The sequence below is a fragment of the Cyprinus carpio genome, chromosome A7 (assembly GCF_018340385.1).
Source record: "Cyprinus carpio isolate SPL01 chromosome A7, ASM1834038v1, whole genome shotgun sequence".
In the NCBI taxonomy this organism is placed as follows: Eukaryota; Metazoa; Chordata; class Actinopteri; order Cypriniformes; family Cyprinidae; genus Cyprinus; species Cyprinus carpio.
In genome coordinates, this window is record NC_056578.1 from 5,944,362 (window position 1) to 5,962,308 (window position 17,947).

General features: G+C 40.0%; 1 protein-coding gene across 1 annotated transcript; it reads left to right on the plus strand.

Moving 5' to 3' along the window:
* Positions 1 to 429: 429 nt before the first annotated feature.
* LOC109048226 (serine/threonine-protein kinase Nek4-like) lies at positions 430 to 17,100 on the plus strand. The gene is made up of 7 exons (XM_042759277.1): positions 430 to 518; positions 3,320 to 3,377; positions 5,809 to 5,917; positions 8,840 to 8,964; positions 9,143 to 9,212; positions 14,324 to 14,430; positions 16,966 to 17,100. Exons 2-7 carry the CDS (start codon positions 3,363 to 3,365, stop codon positions 17,098 to 17,100), a joined length of 561 nt encoding a protein of 186 aa, XP_042615211.1. The 5' UTR covers positions 430 to 518; positions 3,320 to 3,362.
* Positions 17,101 to 17,947: the final 847 nt, after the last annotated feature.

Genomic DNA, 17,947 nt, shown 5'->3' on the forward strand with positions numbered 1-17,947 from the left:
ATAAATAAACTGACATAATCTGCTACAACAAGTCTCAAAACGTGAATTATTGTGGAATGAGATGAAACGAAGGCTCTATCACAGCAACTCCGAAATCAGAGCAAATTTTAATTAATTAATCAAAACCGAAACTAAATATCTCGCTTTATACAATCCCGTCTTTTATCTTTTAAACGGTCATGATTGATAAATCCCTAAAAACTGCCAGACTTTTAGGTTTGACTGTGCAGAGTTCTGTATTATGTTCTACAATATGAACTTAACAAGAGGCTTCCTCTAGTTCTGTGTAAAATTACAGAGCGACACGAAGGTAAGAGCATTATTGTTGTTTTTGTTATAATTGTTTTAATTGTTTAATTTTGGGCGATTTGTGGGCGGATTTGTGTGAGCTTTTGGGCTGGAAATCGTCCATCCAATCTGGCAACACTGAGGGCGGGATGTAAAGAGAGAGAAAGTAGAAAGACAAAGAAGGAGGAGCAAGCACGAGCAAAACGCAGAAAGTGGATTTTAACTTAAATGTAGGTAACTTTAAGCGAATTAAGCATCGTTTATGGTTGTGTTACTCAAATTGTTTAAAACTAAATTGGATCGGTTGGTTCAATGTGTTATATTAGTTTGAAGGTCTAGCTCGAGCTTCTCTACGCATCGTTTATTAAGACACAAAATACTCGAGCTTTAATCAGGACTGCAGCGAGGGTGGCCAGTGTAATGGTGTCAGACATCCCAACCTGCAAAAAGTCATTTCAGGGAGGTATCCCGAAGACCCGACCCCACCCCCAAGAAAAAAAAGAGGAAGGAGGACAAGGATATGATAATTTCACCGCAGAACATGACTTTACTAAAAGATATCAAAGCATAAAATATTATTTCTATAAGCTATAGGCCTATGCAATTATTCGTTAATTATGTTTAAATATGTAGATTACTTTTACTATTTATATAAGCTGCTTATACTATTTATGTAAACTGCTTTTATTTATTTTCCATTGCAACTTTAAACAGGTCTAAGGAGTTTGTTGTTTTCATGTAGCCTTGGCAACTAGCCTGAATAATATGCACATGAAATGAAACGTCAACTCACCTCAACATGCCTTGCAATCATTTAACCCGCCATGGGCAATGCTGAAGTCGCTGTTACAAATAGTGCAGCGAGCAAGACTGTCATTATGTTTGACACTACAACACTACTTTCGTGTAGTCTGCCGTAAAATGTGTCTTATACTTGGTTTTGTAGTTTTTATTTTTTATTTATTAATTTTTTTTCTGTGGCACTCTCCCTCTGCCATGGTGCTCCTGTTTCTAGATAGACATAACTGATTAATTTGGTTCGGGAGAACAGATAAAAGCCCGCCCACACTGACAATTGATTGGTTGATTTGCCGAAACAGGCCAATCAGGATGCTCTCTGTCTTACATGCGCTTCGCACACTTGCGCACACACACGCAAGGTCTCTCGCTCCCTCTCCCTCTCTGCCGTGCGCGCGCTACACGGTTTGAAACACAGTCTCTGTCTCGCATGCGCTTTTGCTCGCTCGCTCTAGATTCCGGGAGATTTTAACTAATTTGCGGGCATCAGGGAGCCGCTATCATTATGCGGGAGACTCCCGGGACTTCCGGGAGACTTGGGATGTCTGTGGTGTGAAGCTGTTTGTGTGTGTTTAGACCCAATAATGTAGCCTACAATTGGCAATACTGTATGCTGTATTGATTTGCGAATAGAGTGACGCACTGCAGACGAAACTGAAAGTAGACTGGGACGAAAATGTAAAGAAATTGTAGTAGGCCTAGTATATATATATATATATTCTTATGTGGTATTGCAAAATGTCTAAATAAATCTAATTGAATCTAAATAAACCGAGATGAAGTAAGAAATTGACTTAGACTATGTTTGTTGATTAGTTGCATGCAGTTGTTACATGTATATAGTTTTGAAAACTTTATGGTGATACAGTACAGACAGTGCAGTATGCCCTACATCAGTACATAATTAGAAAGTCGAGACTTTGGATTTATTTGAAACTTTGCTTGTTTTGGTGATTGTCAGTAGCTCAGTTTTGCAGTTTTGTCAGATATTATTGACGTGTTTCCACAGAGATGTTTGATTGGCCAGCTGAGGCGGCGGGGGGTTACTCAGACAATGTTGCCCGATTTTAGTCTTGTGTCGAATTTATGCAAAACATTTCAATGTGAAATATTAAATATATATATTATATATATAAATATAAATATATAAATATATAAATATATTAAATATAAAGTTAATTTAATGAAAATGCTTGCTAGTTTTTAAATTGGTCGGTGTTAACGATTAAATTATTGGAGAGGGGGATATGTAGCCTACCTATTAATCTTTATTTAAAAGACACTTAGTAAACCTGAATAAGTTGGCAAAACTTAAAAATAGCATAGGAATAGCTGGTTAAGGCAGCATCTAATGCCCCAATAAACCCTTTTAATTCCATTTTTTTCTTTTTTTCTGGCTTTATTTTGTTAGGTACAGTTTTTCTGCTGTTGGTGGATGTTTAAAAAAACGCTGAATATCCATTTAAGCTACACAACAGGCAAGCAGTTTACCATAGACTGCTGTTCAGTGGCACCTTGCAGCTGTAGGCTGTAGGCTGTATGAGATAAGTGAGACTCTGTGTCCACTGGCTACCCATTTAAAAGTCTAATAGCTGAGAGGAAGAAGGAGTTACTTAGTCTGGAAGTCCTGGATTTCACACTCCTGTACCTCCATCCTGAGGGTAGGAGTGTGAACAGACCGTGTTGGGGGTGGGTGGGGTCTTTAATGATGGATGCAGCTCTTCTGTGGACTCTGCGGTGGTAAATGGCCTGCAGAGAGGGATGATAAGTCCTGATGATCTCTGCAGACGTTTGCGGTTCCTCACTGTAGTTCTGCCATACCACACGGTGATGCAGCTGGTCAAGACGCTCTCAACAACACAGCTCTAGATGATGTTGAGGATCTTAGGTGACATGCCAATCTTCCTCAGCCTCCTTAGCAAGTACAGCTGCTGTTGTGGTTTCTTAACCAGCTCGGTGGTGTTGAGTGTCCAGGTGAGGTCCTCACTGATGTGGACCCCCAGGTATTTAAAGCTGGTCACCCTCTCCACTTCAAGCTCTCAGATAAACAGTGGCTGAGCGTGAGTGTGTCCAATATTTGTGTTGGCTGTTCAGAACTCTGAATAGGCCCTGATAATTAGATATATTTAGCTGTTTATATGCAAATAAAAAAAAATATGCAAAGGAGTGTTTTACAAACAAACAAATTAAAAACATGTATGCCTATTAATAAATGTTATTATCTTGTGTTTAGCAGATAAATGATGAGTTGTCATTGTCTTCTGTGATGTGGAAACATGGATGACTTCCAGGTGAGTTAAATTTTATATTTACAATCTTTATTTTGTAGAGTAAAATGGTTTAATTGGCATTTAATTGAAATTTTTTTTTTTAAAAAAGGAATTATTTACGCAACATAAGTTGTCATGTGCCTCAACAAGTAAAGGCATAACATAATGATATATTTGCAATTCATTATCTAATGATTAATTAAAGCAGACAACTGGAAGTTGAAATGCATAGCTTTGACCCATTGTGGTAGTTAACACATTAAGTTACACTATTAGTTAATACTACAGGTCCTTTTTAAAAAATTAGCATATTGTGAAAAAGTTCATTATTTTCCATAATGTAATGATAAAAATTAAACTTTCATATATTTTAGATTCATTGCTCACCAACTGAAATATTTCAGGTCTTTTATTGTTTTAATACTGATGATTTTGGCATACAGCTCATGAAAACCCCAAATTCCTATCTCAAAAAATGAGCATATCATGAAAAGGTTCTCTAAACGAGCTATTAACCTAATCATGTGAATCAACTAATTAACTCTAAACACCTGCAAAAGATTCCTGAGGCTTTTAAAAACTCCCAGCCTGGTTCATTACTCAAAACCGCAATCATGGGTAAGACTGCTGACCTGACTACTGTCCAGAAGGCCATCATTGACACCCTCAAGCGAGAGGGTAAGACACAGAAAGAAATTTCTGAACGAATAGGCTGTTCCCAGAGTGCTGTATCAAGGCACCTCAGTGGGAAGGCTGTGGGAAGGAAAAAGTGTGGGAAAAGACGCTGCACAACGAGAAGAGGTGACCGGACCCTGAGGAAGATTGTGGAGAAGGACCGATTCCAGACCTTGGGGGACCTGCGGAAGCAGTGGACTGAGTCTGGAGTAGAAACATCCAGAGCACCGTGCACAAGCGTGTGCTTTTGAACCAGAAACAGCGGCAGAAGCGCCTGACCTGGGCTACAGAGAAGCAGCACTGGACTGTTGTTCAGTGGTCCAAAGTACTTTTTTCGGATGAAAGCAAATTTTGCATGTCATTCGGAAATCAAGGTGCCAGAGTCTGGAGGAAGACTGGGGAGAAGGAAATGCCAAAATGCCTGAAGTCCCAGTGTCAAGTACCCACAGTCAGTGATGGTCTGGGGTGCCATGTCAGCTGCTGGTGTTGGTCCACTGTGTTTTATCAAGGGCAGGGTCAATGCAGCTAGCTATCAGGAGATTTTGGAGCACTTCATGCTTCCATCTGCTGAAAAGCTTTATGGAGATGAAGATTTCGTTTTTCAGCACGACCTGGCACCTGCTCACAGTGCCAAAACCACTGGTAAATGGTTTACTGACCATGGTATTACTGTGCTCAATTGGCCTGCCAACTCTCCTGACCTGAACCCCATAGAGAATCTGTGGGATATTGTGAAGAGAAAGTTGAGAGACGCAAGACCCAACACTCTGGATGAGCTTAAGGCCGCTATCGAAGCATCCTGGGCCTCCATAACACCTCAGCAGTGCCACAGGCTGATTGCCTCCATGCCACGCCGCATTGAAGCAGTCATTTCTGCAAAAGGATTCCCGACCAAGTATTGAGTGCATAACTGAACATAATTATTTGAAGGTTGACTTTTTTGTATTAAAAACACTTTTCTTTTATTGGTCGGATGAAATATGCTAATTTTTTGAGATAGGAATTTTGGGTTTTCATGAGCTGTATGCCAAAATCATCAGTATTAAAACAATAAAAGACCTGAAATATTTCAGTTGGTGTGCAATGAATCTAAAATATATGAAAGTTTAATTTTTATCATTACATTATGGAAAATAATGAACTTTTTCACAATATGCTAATTTTTTGAGAAGGACCTGTATATGTTATTAAGGAATTAATACATGATGAAACATTAAATTAATAACAATCTATATATTACTTTATTAATCAGACAGACTTTTTATTAGTTGCTGATTTAGTAATCATTAATGAATGGTTTAGTTCTTAATTAGTTGTGCATTAACTCATGATTATGTGTGTGTTAGTTAAGAATGTATAAATGCTTATTACTGCAGCCATATTGTAAAGTGCGAACCAAAGACAGCAGATGCTCTGAATCAGACGGAAATTCACTCTCTGACAGCAGGTGGTGCTCATGGAACAGCAGATACAGCGTTTCCTTGGTTACTGCTGTAAACAAAGCAGTGCAGCGCTTATGAACACTACTTTAATATGCATTATACAGAGACGAGGTGAAAAGAAAATTACATCAAAACTTTTCTAAAGACAGTCAGTTCCCCTCAAAGATACATTCATATAAACTCCCACCCCCAACTATATCACGATTCATTTAACGTCTCAACAGATTTGAATCGTCACATATTTGTATAGATGGCGCATCATTAGAGGTTTCTAGATCTAAATCTAGATTTAAATTAAATTCAATGCATGACCTGATGTTTTGTTTGTATCCCAGAAGACGCACACGGTAAATAGAGCAAGAGCGAGACAGCGCGGCCCATCAACGTGCTTCATTTGTATTATTGACATCATCCGCAGTGCTGTACACAGGACTTGCTTGAGAAGTATGTCTCCAAAGAAGTGTGTTTGTTTTTGGATGTGAAGGAAAGTCAAGATAAGCTTGTTCAGCTTCCCAAAACAGCATTAAGGGAACAGTGGATGCAGTTTTTTTTTTTTTTTTTTTTTGAAAATTGGAAAATTGTCAATGTTAGAGAGAGCTACTTTATATGGAAAAATGTTGTGAAATATTTTGAAATGCACCTCTTTAACTTTGTTCAAAATAAAGTCTTCTTAAGATAGAATGCTTCCATTATCTTAGAACAGATCCATAACAAAATATGTATTCCTTTAAAGCCACTTGTGCAAAAATAAAAATTTATTCCTAGAAGTAATAAGACAATTTTTCCATAACAGCATTGTAGGCGGAAAAAAAGTTGTGATGGAAACAAATTTTCCAAGCCAGTAACACTTGCTGGTGAAACTGAGATAATTTAGTTGAAAACCTGAAGGTTTAGTAAATTTAGAAATACAATCCAGGGCTGTTTTAACTTGGTATTTATCTTTTACAAATAATACAGTGTCATCAGCCAATTGAGAAATTTTGACTTCTCTATCAAATATTTTTAATGCTAGAATTCTTTGATTGTTTTTTTTTTTTTTTTTTTTTTAATAGAGAGAAGTTCAGCAATTGCTAAAAACAGAAAGGGGGAAATCGGGCAACCTTGCCGTACACCACAATGGATACCAAATCTTTTAGAGGTTCCCGTATTAAGAGTAATAAAACTATATCTTTATAAAAACATTTCTATAATATCAATGAAATTATTCCCAAACCCAAAACGATTCAGAGATTGAAGTAAGAAGCCATGTTCAATAGTATCGAAGGCTTTACAAAAATCTAAAAACAAGAAACGAGCCCCTGACTCTGTCTTGTCAGAATAGTCTAAAAGGTCAAAAATAAGATGGATGTTGTTACTAATATGTCTATTTTTCATAAATCCTTTTTTGAGATTCATGAACAATTTGATCTAGCATATACCAATGAAATAATTTTTAGTCTGTATTCAACAGAGCAATAGGTCTCCAATTATCAGTTTCCAAAGGATGTTTGTCTGACTGAGGGATCAGAGAGATTAAGCCTTGTTTCATAGTTGTGGCCAATTCAGTTTGTCTTTTAATACATTCATTGTACATTAAGAAAAGTGGTTCTTCTAATATATTCTAGAAATATTGTTCAAATTCGATCGAAACTCCATCAGGACATGGACTCTTACCTTTTTTCATATGTCGGAGAGCTAACTGCAATTCTTCTCTCTTGAGGTCAGAATCACAAAGATTTTTAAAGTTATTATGCATCAATGGAGAACATTTTTAAAATTGCCAGTAAAAGATTAGCAGCTAACGTAATTAAAATCAGATAGGTATAATTTTTCATAAAAAGAACTAACAAATTCTGAAATTAATTTAGGGTTCTCACTTAAGGTGTTATTAAAACATAATGTTGACAATGAATTTCTATTAAAATTCCTTTTTTCAAGGGGAAAAAAAATAATAAAAATCTGTGTTCCTCTCGCCCTTTATCTACTTAGCTCTTGAGCACATGAAAGCTCCTTTAACCTTGTTATTATTCAAGTTATTAAGTTTTGCTTGTAAAGAATGAAGCTCACTTTCCTGTATTGGGGAGAGAGTCTGAACTCTCCTAAGATGATCTTTGGTTCTTTTAATTTTGATGATTTTGGCTCACATTTAACAAAAACCCACCAATTCTCAACAAATTAGAATAATTCATGAGACCAAAAAAACAAAAAAACAAAACCTTTTTTAGTGAATTGTTGGCCTTCTGGAAAGTTCATTTACTGTACATGTACTCAATACTTGGTAGGGGCTCCTTTTGCTTTAAACATCTTCAACACTTTAGTCAGAATTATTGGGCTGCCATTCTTTGTTGCACTCCATCTGTTTGACACGTGAGGTCTCCTTTATACAAAATGTAAATACTTGTGTATGATAGAATATAATCATCAAATATAACTGAAAAAAAAAAAAAAAAAAACAAAAAAAACATGATTTCTTATACACAATTGACTAGGCAACTTTAGTCAGCTTGAATATTGACCTTTATCCCACAGGAGCAGGATCTTTTTCCCAAGTACAGTGCACAGACTTACAATTTGAAATATGAAAGATAATTTATTAAGAGATGGTATGACTTTTTCTTAAAGATGCAAAACTATAGCAGACCATCTAACTCCAGAAGTGACAGCAATGAAACCAATCTCTCTGACTCCAGTGATGACAGTGATTCGAGCATTGGAACACCTCCTCATTTCAGTCGTGAGTAAATTTCATAATGAAGTAACATCAGTGTTTTGTGTAAGCAGCATCAAGCAGCAAAATCAGAAACCACAATTTGATATCACAGATAATGTAGTTACAACTGAAATTCACAACTAAGGTTCTATATAATAGCCCATGTGTTATGAATTGTGTTTCTGATAGATTCTTATGATGATATTCTAGAATAGTAATTTTGAGACCATATAAAATATTCATGGGGCTGGGTAAAAAATTAGATTTTCTCTCTCTTTTTACTTTATTTTATCCATCACATTCTGTCAATATAATTTTTCATGTCAAAATGTCTCTTAATTAGCTAATTATTTAATTATTAATGTTGAAAATGTGGGATATGACTTCAATTTCAATTAGTAATGTATCTGTATGGAATAAATAGAGACAAAAGTAATTTCTGCAAAATGACTATAGCGTGATTCATGTGTATTCATTACTGTGGTTCAGAATTGCACATATTGTGGTATAAGTTTCTGGTCAAATTGCATTTCTAAGTTGTCTAACCAGGGGACTGTTGTACCCCCATTCTGAGCAAACCAGTGACAACTGTGGAAATGTGTTCGGATAACTTCTTCCTCTGGCATTCCCAATTCATGAAAATTCTGTCTCTTCTAACATGTAAATCTTGATTGTAGAATTGGTAGAAGAACATGGATACACCATACAGAAAGAACTTGGACAAAGGGGTTCAGGAATAGTGTTTCTGGTGAATGACAAAGATGGAAATCCTTATGTAATCAAAAAGATTATTTCCAAAAATGTAAGTACAATAAAGCATAATCAAGTATTTAGTACCATATTAATGTCATATTTTGTTGCTGTTAAAATGCTATTAAAGATGCAGTTTTGCAATTGCTATGATTGTCAATTTTACGTAGAAGTGCTTCAGGAAAAAATAAAAAAAAATAAAAATTACAAATGACAATTTTTTCCCACAGAAGAAGGAAGTCGAGATCTTGAAAAGTCTGGAGCATGGGTATATTGTTACTTATATGGATTTATTTGAAGGTATGTTTAAATTGTATGAAAAGATGAATGTAAATTGTATTTTAATTAAAGAGAAAAAATAGCAATGAAGACATACTGTGTAGAGAAAGATAATATCATTGTAATAAGAAGTATTTGTTGCGGAGGATTCAGTGCAATAGTGTTTAATGATATTCAGAGGTTTCAGACACAGGTGAATCTTGACACGAAGACAAACAATGGTAACACAACTTTCCTTGAGGTGATGGTGATACAGGTGGTGATTCCGACGAAGACGATGGGAACAGGTAGGCAGAGGAGGATGAAGAGGGTACAACAGGTCAGGTAGGTTTGACGAAGGGCGAGTTCAGGTAAGTAAGGAGATCGGTGCAAGACCAGACAATGAGTGATGGTGACTGAGGGCTTTATGTGTGGCACTGGTGATGATGCCCAGGTGTTCAGAATTCTGGTGATTGGGAACGAGTGGGCGTGGCGTAAGTGTCCGATGCAGGGAGTGTAGATGGTGTGGCTGTGACAGTACCCCCTCCCCCACGGGCGGCTCCTGACGGCTGGGATCTTGAACGACGACGGGGTCTACCACGGCCACGGGGGAGCGGGGCGGTCTGGATGGTCTCGGTGAAATTCGGTGAGAAGGCTAGGGTCCAGGATGTCATTACGATTAACCCAGCAACGCTCCTCCGGGCCGTAGTTCTCCCAGTCTACAAGGTACTCCAGTTGAGGACCCCCGTCGTCGAGAGTCGAGGATAGCTCTCACCCGGAAGATGCTGTTGTCTTCTTCGATGGCGGGGAGGAGGAGGTACGGCATCATCACCAGGCTCTGTGGATGGAGGAGACAAAGGTTCAGTGAATGGTTTGAGGAGTGAAACATGGAATGAAGGTGAGATACAGTACTGTGCTGGTAGCTGGAGTCTATAGGTCACTTCGTTCAGTTGCCGTTCGATCTTGAATGGTCCGATGTATCGAGGACTCAGCTTACGGCAGGGCAGCCGGAGGCGGATGTCCCTCGTCGAGAGCCAGACCAGCTGTCCAGGTTGGTATTGTGGCGTAGGTCTTCGACGAGCGTCCGCTTGCTCTTTATGCCTCCGAACTGCCCGCTGGAGATGCACGTGAGCCGAGTCCCAGACCCTCTCGCTCTGTCGGAACCAGTGATCTACTGCTGGGACCTCCGAGGGCTCACCCGACCATGGGAAGAGTGGAGGCTGGTATCCGAGGACACATTGGAAGGGGGGTGAGCCCGGTGGTAGATTGCTGGAGGGAGTTCTGTGCATATTCTGCCCAGGGTAGGTACTGGCTCCAACAGTCCTGATTCCGGTGGCAGTAGACCCTCAGGAACCTCCCGATCTCTTGGATCTTTCGCTCAGTCTGGCCGTTGGTCTGTGGATGGTATCCTGAAGAGAGGCTGACGGATACTCCTAGGAGGCGGAAGAAAGCTGACCAGACTCTGGAGATGAATTGGGGACCCCTGTCGGAGATGATGTCTTCTGGAATGCCAAAGTGACGGAACACATTGTGGAATAGTGCCTCTGCCGCTTCAAACGCTGTGGGAAGTCCTTTGAGAGGTATGAGTTTGCATGATTTTGAAAACCTGTCGACTACTACCAGCACACAAGTATTGCCTTGAGAAAGGGGGAGGTCAGTCATGAAATCTACACCTATATGGGTCCATGGACGTTCAGGAATGGGCAGAGGCACCAGTTTACCTTCCGGGAGTCTCCTAGGGGTGTTCGCTATGGCACAGACTGAGCATCCTTTGAGGTAACGGGAGGTATCCTGACTCATCGAGGGCCACCAGTAACGTTGTTGCAGGAGCGAGAGGGTCCGCCTCCTGCCTGGATGTCCAGATCCCGGAGAGGTGTGAGCTAAGTCCAGAAGGGTAATCCGATGTTGAGGAGGGACGAAGAGTTTCCCTTCTGGACCTCCCGGCGGAGCAGGGTGTTGAAGGTTTTCTTGTTCAATCAGACGATTAAGGTCCCATTGAATGGGACTTACAATCACGGCTGGAGGGAGGATTGGTTCGGGAGATTCTGGTTCTGGGTCTGCCTGATGAAGGCGGGATAGAGCATCAGCTCTATTGTTCTGGGAGCCAGGGCGATACGTGACTTTAAAGTCGAATCTCGTGAAGAATAAGGCCCATCTAGCTTGGCGATGATTCAGTCTCTTAGCTTCACGGAGGTATTCCAGGTTCCGGTGGTCAGTGATCACCTCGAAAGGGACCTTGGCTCCCTCCAGCCAATGACGCCACTCTTCCAGAGCCAGCTTGATAGCCAGTAGTTCACGATTTCCTATGTCGTAATTCTGCTCCGCCGGGGATAGCTTCTTCGAGAAGAAGGCACATGGATGGAGTCGTGGAGGATCCCCCTGCCGCTGGGAGAGTACCGCTCCGACCCCCGGTCGATGAAGCATCCACTTCCACTATGAACTGTCGGCTGGGATCAGGATGAGCTAGGATCGGAGCGGTCTTGAAGGCTTGTTTGAGATGGTGGAAAGCTTCAGTGGCCATGGGGTTCCAGGACAGAGACTTGGGCCGGTTCCGGAGGAGGAGTGAAGTTAGAGGTGAGCTGAGTAAACTGTAGTTCTTGATGAATCTCCTATAAAAGTTGGCAAAGCCCAGGAAGCGTTGGAGTTCTTTTATGGAGCCAGGTTGGGGCCAGTGTGTGATGGCCTCCACCTTCCCCTGGTCCATCTTCACGACACGTGGGCCGATGATGTATCCCAGGAACTGGACTGAGGGCGTGTGGAACTCACACTTTTCTAACTTGAGGTACAGATGGTGTTCTCGGAGTTTTCGGAGTACCAGTATGACATGTTGGATGTGTTCTTCCTGGGATGTGGAGTAAATGAGGATATCATCGATGTAGACTATTACGAACTGGTTAAGGTATTCTCTGAAGATTTCGTTCATGTAGTTCTGAAAGACGGAAGGACTGTTGGATAACCCATACGGCATGACCCTGTATTCATAGTGCCCGGAAGGAGTGATGAAAGCTGTCTTCCACACGTCCCCCTTCCGGATACGGATTAGATTGTAGGCGCTCCTCAAGTCCAGTTTTGTGAAGATCTTTGCTCCGCGTAGTTGTTCTAAGGCAGCTGGGACCAGGGGAAGAGGATAGCTGAATTTGACGGTTTGAGAATTGAGGGATGGCGATAATCAATGCACGGCCTCAAGCCTCCGTCCTTCTTGGCCACGAAGAAAAAGCTGGAAGCGGCAGGGGAAGTGGATGGTTGGATGAATCCTTGAGCGAGAGCTTCCTGTACGTACTCCTCCATGGCCTTCTGCTCCGGGATGGACAGAGGATAGACTCGTCCCTTGGGAACGGTTGCTCCAGGCAGGAGGTCGATAGCGCAGTCCCATGGATTTTCCCCATTTCAGGATCTCACCTGTGGGCCAATGGATGTGTGGTTGATGTTGGTTAAGCCAGGGGCGTCCCAGGATGATGTCTGCGGTGGATTCCTCCAGCACCATGAACGTGATGTCTTCCTCATGCAGGGAACCCACGCGGAGGGATGACTGTGGGGGAGAAATAGCGGATATGACCTCGGCCCAGCGGCTTTCCTTGTATGGTCGTGATTCTGAGTTCGACGGGGCTTCGATGACGCTTGACACTTAGACGATTTAATGTTTGCTGGTTGATGAAGTTCCCCGCTGAGCCGGAGTCGATGAGGGCTTGTACTGAAATAGAAGAGTGGAGATGTCTTAGAGTAACCCAGGTTTGAATCAATTGAGCAGTTTGAGGTGGTAGATGGATGGTACTCACCGCTGGGCGTGGAGGTCGGACGGGACATGATGGTAATAGGTGTCCCTCTCCCCCACAGTAGAGACACAGCCCGGTGTTAATCCTCCGCTGACGTTCTGATGTAGATAGATGGTGTGAATCTACTTGCATGGGTTCAGGTGCTGGAGGAGCGACAGATGGTAGAGCGGGCGGAGGACATACAGCGGGGAGTGAGTTGTTTACATGCAGTGAGTCTCTGGGCGACTCTGATGGATTTCTGGATTAGACACTCCAGTCCCAGTGAATCTTCATATACAACAATCAAACTTTGTATTTTTTCACATAGACCGCGGCGATAGGCGGTAATTAAGGCCGTTTCATTCCAACCGCTGATGTAAGCGAGGGTACGGAAGCGAACAGCATAATCACTCACGGACTCATTTCGCTGTTGGCGAATTGTAAACAGTTGATCATGGACAGATAATTCAGACGTTTGTTGACCAAAGACAGACTTTAACTGGGAACAGAAATCAGTCACAGATCCAGTAGCAGAGGAATTCGATTCCCAGAGAGATTGGGCCCATTGGAGAGCTTTACCTGTAAGCAGATTGATGATAAAGGCAACTCGACTGCGTTCGGTGGTGAATAAGTGAGCGTTGGACTCCAGGTAGAGTGAACACTGTAGCAGAAACCCGCTGCAATCCTCCGCCGCGCCGCTGTATGTCGCTGGTTTGGCCATGGGACTCGCAGGGGCAACTGAAGAAGTGACCGGAATAGTAGCGGTGTTTGATGGCGATGAGCAGTTGACGGCAGGTGAGGGAAGTTGCATGAGTGAGGACCGTACAGCGTGAACCAGTTCAGTGAAGGGATCCGCGGGGCGGTCCTCGCCTGTGTCTGAAGAGCTCTGCATGAGGTCTGGTCTTCTGTCAGACTAAGACGAGGACACAGAGGATTCAGTGCAATAGTGTTTAATTGTATTCAGAGGTTTCAGACACAGGTGAATCTTGACACGTAGACAAACAATGGTAACACAACTTTCCTTGAGGTGATGGTGATACAGGTGGTGATTCCGACGAAGACGATGGGAACAGGTAGGCAGAGGAGGATGAAGAGGGTACAACAGGTCAGGTAGGTTTGACGAAGGGTGTTCAGGTAAGTAAGGAGATCGGTGCAAGACCAGACAATGAGTGATGGTGACTGAGGGCTTTATGTGTGGCACTGGTGATGATGCCCAGGTGTTCAGAATTCTGGTGATTGGGAACGAGTGGGCGTGGCGTAAGTGTCCGATGCAGGGAGTGTAGATGGTGTGGCTGTGACAATCATGAACAAAACAAAAACATTTGTTGATTTTGGAAATAAAGCCATTATATTAATACATGATTCTAAGTTATATTACTGACTGGATATTTCTTTATTTAGATAAAGAAGGTGGACTCTTTTATGTTGTGATGGAGTATTGTGCTGGAGGAAATCTTTACCAGAGGATGAAAGCACAGAAAGAGAGAGGGTTTTTTGAAGAACAGCAGGTGAGTGTCTTATATGGACATACATACTCTTGGCAAATGTACATTCATTCATTTTAATGAAGATAAACATTTATGTACAAGTTTGTAATATTAATGTATAAGTTATGCATTGTTCCTTCGATAAATGGCTAATAGTAACTCTGTCTAAAGTTAGTTAATATGCTCTTAGAAAAATCCAAAATGCTTTGTGTTTGATTGTGTTTTTTTGTTTGTTTGTTTCCAAAATTGTTAAGAAAAAATATTGCACTTTTAGAAAAAGGTGATTCTGTCCTCCTAGGGCTGTGAATCTTTGGGTAGGCTTCGATTCGATTCACGATTCATAGGTTTACGATTCGATTCAAGAACGATTTTTGCAAATTTAGAATGATTCAATTCGATTCAATTCACAATTAAATTCAATTTGATTATAATGATTCAATTCTGAACTCTTTAAGTGCATTCACAGGATTATTTAAATGCTTCCCCTAAATTCTTTAAATGCTTAGCCAGGGGGCAAAAAACACCAGCCTTTATGGTTAGAGAACCATATATAGAGATTAAAAAAAAAAAAAAAAAAATTCCACTGATTTTAAAAGCCAAGATAAAAAAAAAAAGCTTTAAAATTATTATGCATAATCTAACATTTTGTCACACCAGGGGCGTAGCCATTATTTCAGAAGTGATAGAAATGTCAAATACAATCATTTTATTAATTATTACTATTTTTACAAGGAATTCTCTTCTTTTTTATTACTTTTAATTTGCTATAAGAAATCAAATGCACTGCTGTATAATAATAATCAATCATTTGTAATTGATATTTTTTTCCTAATGCCAATTTTATGATTGTTTTACTACATTTAATTAGCAATTATTTCAATTTTCTGCACAGAATAAGGTAGAAAATATACTTTATAGTTTCTGTACTGTAATAAATGATATGGCAATAAGCACTGCATCATTCAAACATTTTATTTATTTATTTTGTATTTTTTTTATTTATTTTTTTACGTTTCATCAGTTCATTCTGCTTTTATTCAGTTTAGCTGCAGATAAAGCCTGGCACGTCTATGAGAGCGAGATCACTTCTCTTTCAGTGCGAAAACTTCTTTATCTCATTTTCACAAATAAAATGCTATAGTAGCTATTTAACTTTTCCATCAGCGAATGATGATTCTGAGAGAAAACGCGCCAGATGTCTGTTTGCTAAAGCAAAGAAAAGCTACTTTCATGCATGATTATCAGATAAACCTTGCGCTCTTATTTCAAGGTCGTTGTTAGTGCTGTGGTTATTTTAACAGTTTCCTTCGTACATTCGGTTTATCAGCATTGTTAAAACACATTTATCATTCAGTGGAACTGTGTGTATGATTTAAACATTTACATTTCTGCTCTGTCCATGCAATAAATACGCAGCTTTCGACTGCTCAGGTAACGCCGTCGGTAAGATGCAGAGAGCCATTGACAAACTACAGCTACTTCACTTTAGTATTACTGGCCACGAGAGCTAAGGAGAGAACACATCTGCTGCTGCGTCAATGACGAACAGAGCGCGAGCGCAATCCTGTGACAGTCTCGGGCGGTAATAGTGGAGCGCGTGAAGGAGCGATGCGAGGCGCGAACACTGTTCGAGGTCTCCATTAATTTGTGCGTGTAGTAATTTAATTTGTATATATTTTGAAACCATTGAATCACTATAGAAATCGCGATTCATCCGAGTCTTAGCATTTTAAATCAATTACTGTCCGCATACGATTCAAAAATCATGTTTCAAGATCGATGCATATGCATCGTCAGAGTTTGTAATCGATGCATCGAGAAAATGAGTGAACTGTCACTCCTATGTCACCCCTATGTCCTCTACACTTTGTTTGACCCACCGCCGATATTTCAGCCCGTGTTCTCTGATTTCACGAGTTCACGCTTGTGATGTAATACAAAAATCGGAAACTGAAGCAGCTGTGGGGGTTTCTGTAGAGACGATCTGAGCAAAACTCCCCATTAAAGACCAGAGCATTTAATTCAGGAGTTAAACAGGACAGATGTGAAAATTTGTCATGAACTTGTACACTCAGTGCCAAGAAGGGTCAGAACAGTGCACTTAGAGTTATGGAGGACATAGTTCTAGAATATTACACTCAGTTGAATTAAATCTAGGTTGTACTCAATTCTGCTTTGTTTCTTATTTTACAGATTTCTCAGTTCATGCCCCATTGAATATATTCTTACAGAGGCACAGATGATGCTTTCACATCAAAAAACATTAGAACAAGTAACATGTATCCCATAGGTTACATTAATGCTCCAGAATAGTACTAAAATGGAAAGTACTGAGGAAGTCCAGACCACCCTACAGAATATCTGTACACTTTTTAATGGGCAGATTGTACTCTGGTACTGATGAAAGACTCAAAAAACGTAAAGATGTAGCCTTTTAGGGTATAAAGTGATAGCTGAAAATAAATAAAATACAAATACATAGGTCTGCAATGTTTAACTACTTAGTAAATACTGTACTAATGAACTCTGCTTTCTCCATGTTTATCATCTGTGTAGATTCTTGACTGGTTTGTTCAGATTTGTCTGGCTCTGCAGTATATTCATAAGAGGAATATTCACAGAGATATAAAACCACATGTAAACACTGACAAAAGCTCAATAAATAATTTGTCACCAAACCAAATAATATAAAATAATAATAGTTTTCAGTAAATAATCATTTCTGTTGTCATTGTAGAATGTTTTTTCTGACTGAGGATGGTTACATCAATCTTGGAGATTTTGGATGCTCAAAAGGATTGGAAAGGTAAGTAAATAAATGCTTAATTACTTACATAGACTCATGCATAGATGCATACATAGTTAAAATATATATATATATACTGTACAAACATACATAGATCTTTATTTCAATCACACTTCACTTTTTCTGCGATGACCAAACACATTCTAACTATAGTATTTCATAATATATTTATGTTATGATCAGATTACTATCATAAAATAAGATCCACAAATTAGATAATATACCATATGTTTAAAATAGTATGCATGCAATCTTGGCAATGGGCATACTACTATAGATTTCAACTATAAAGGAAAGTGTTTATATTGAAACACTTGTTGCCAATTCTTGGATTTGTCGAAAGTTTAGGATTTAAGGTGCTCAGTTGCCATACTAAACAGTTTAAGATGCATCCTTAAGGCATGGATCCCCCAGCCTGATAAGAACCAATTATTTCTTAGCATTACACATATGCAGAGAATTCGACAATTACAAAATAGAGAGAGTGTAGAGAATTCAGGTGTAGTTCAGGAAGACCACTTGCCCACTGCCCAGATTGCATTCATACTATTTTAAACATACAGTATAGTATATATGCTTACGGTACCATATCAGGTATCACTCAGCTGATCGATTTCTCCAGCTACTCTAAACAACAACCCTATTTAAGACCATTCAACGCATGTTCTTCAATCTTTTGCACAGAAATTTGCACCCACCTCTGCCCCTTCACCTCCTAGCATCTCCATAATA

Coding starts and splice junctions, on each gene's coding strand:
- LOC109048226 (XM_042759277.1), top strand. Junction 5,918..8,839: donor ACACAGGACTTGCTTGAGAA/GTATGTCTCCAA, acceptor TCTTGATTGTAG/AATTGGTAGAAGAACATGGA. Junction 9,213..14,323: donor TTATATGGATTTATTTGAAG/GTATGTTTAAAT, acceptor TTCTTTATTTAG/ATAAAGAAGGTGGACTCTTT.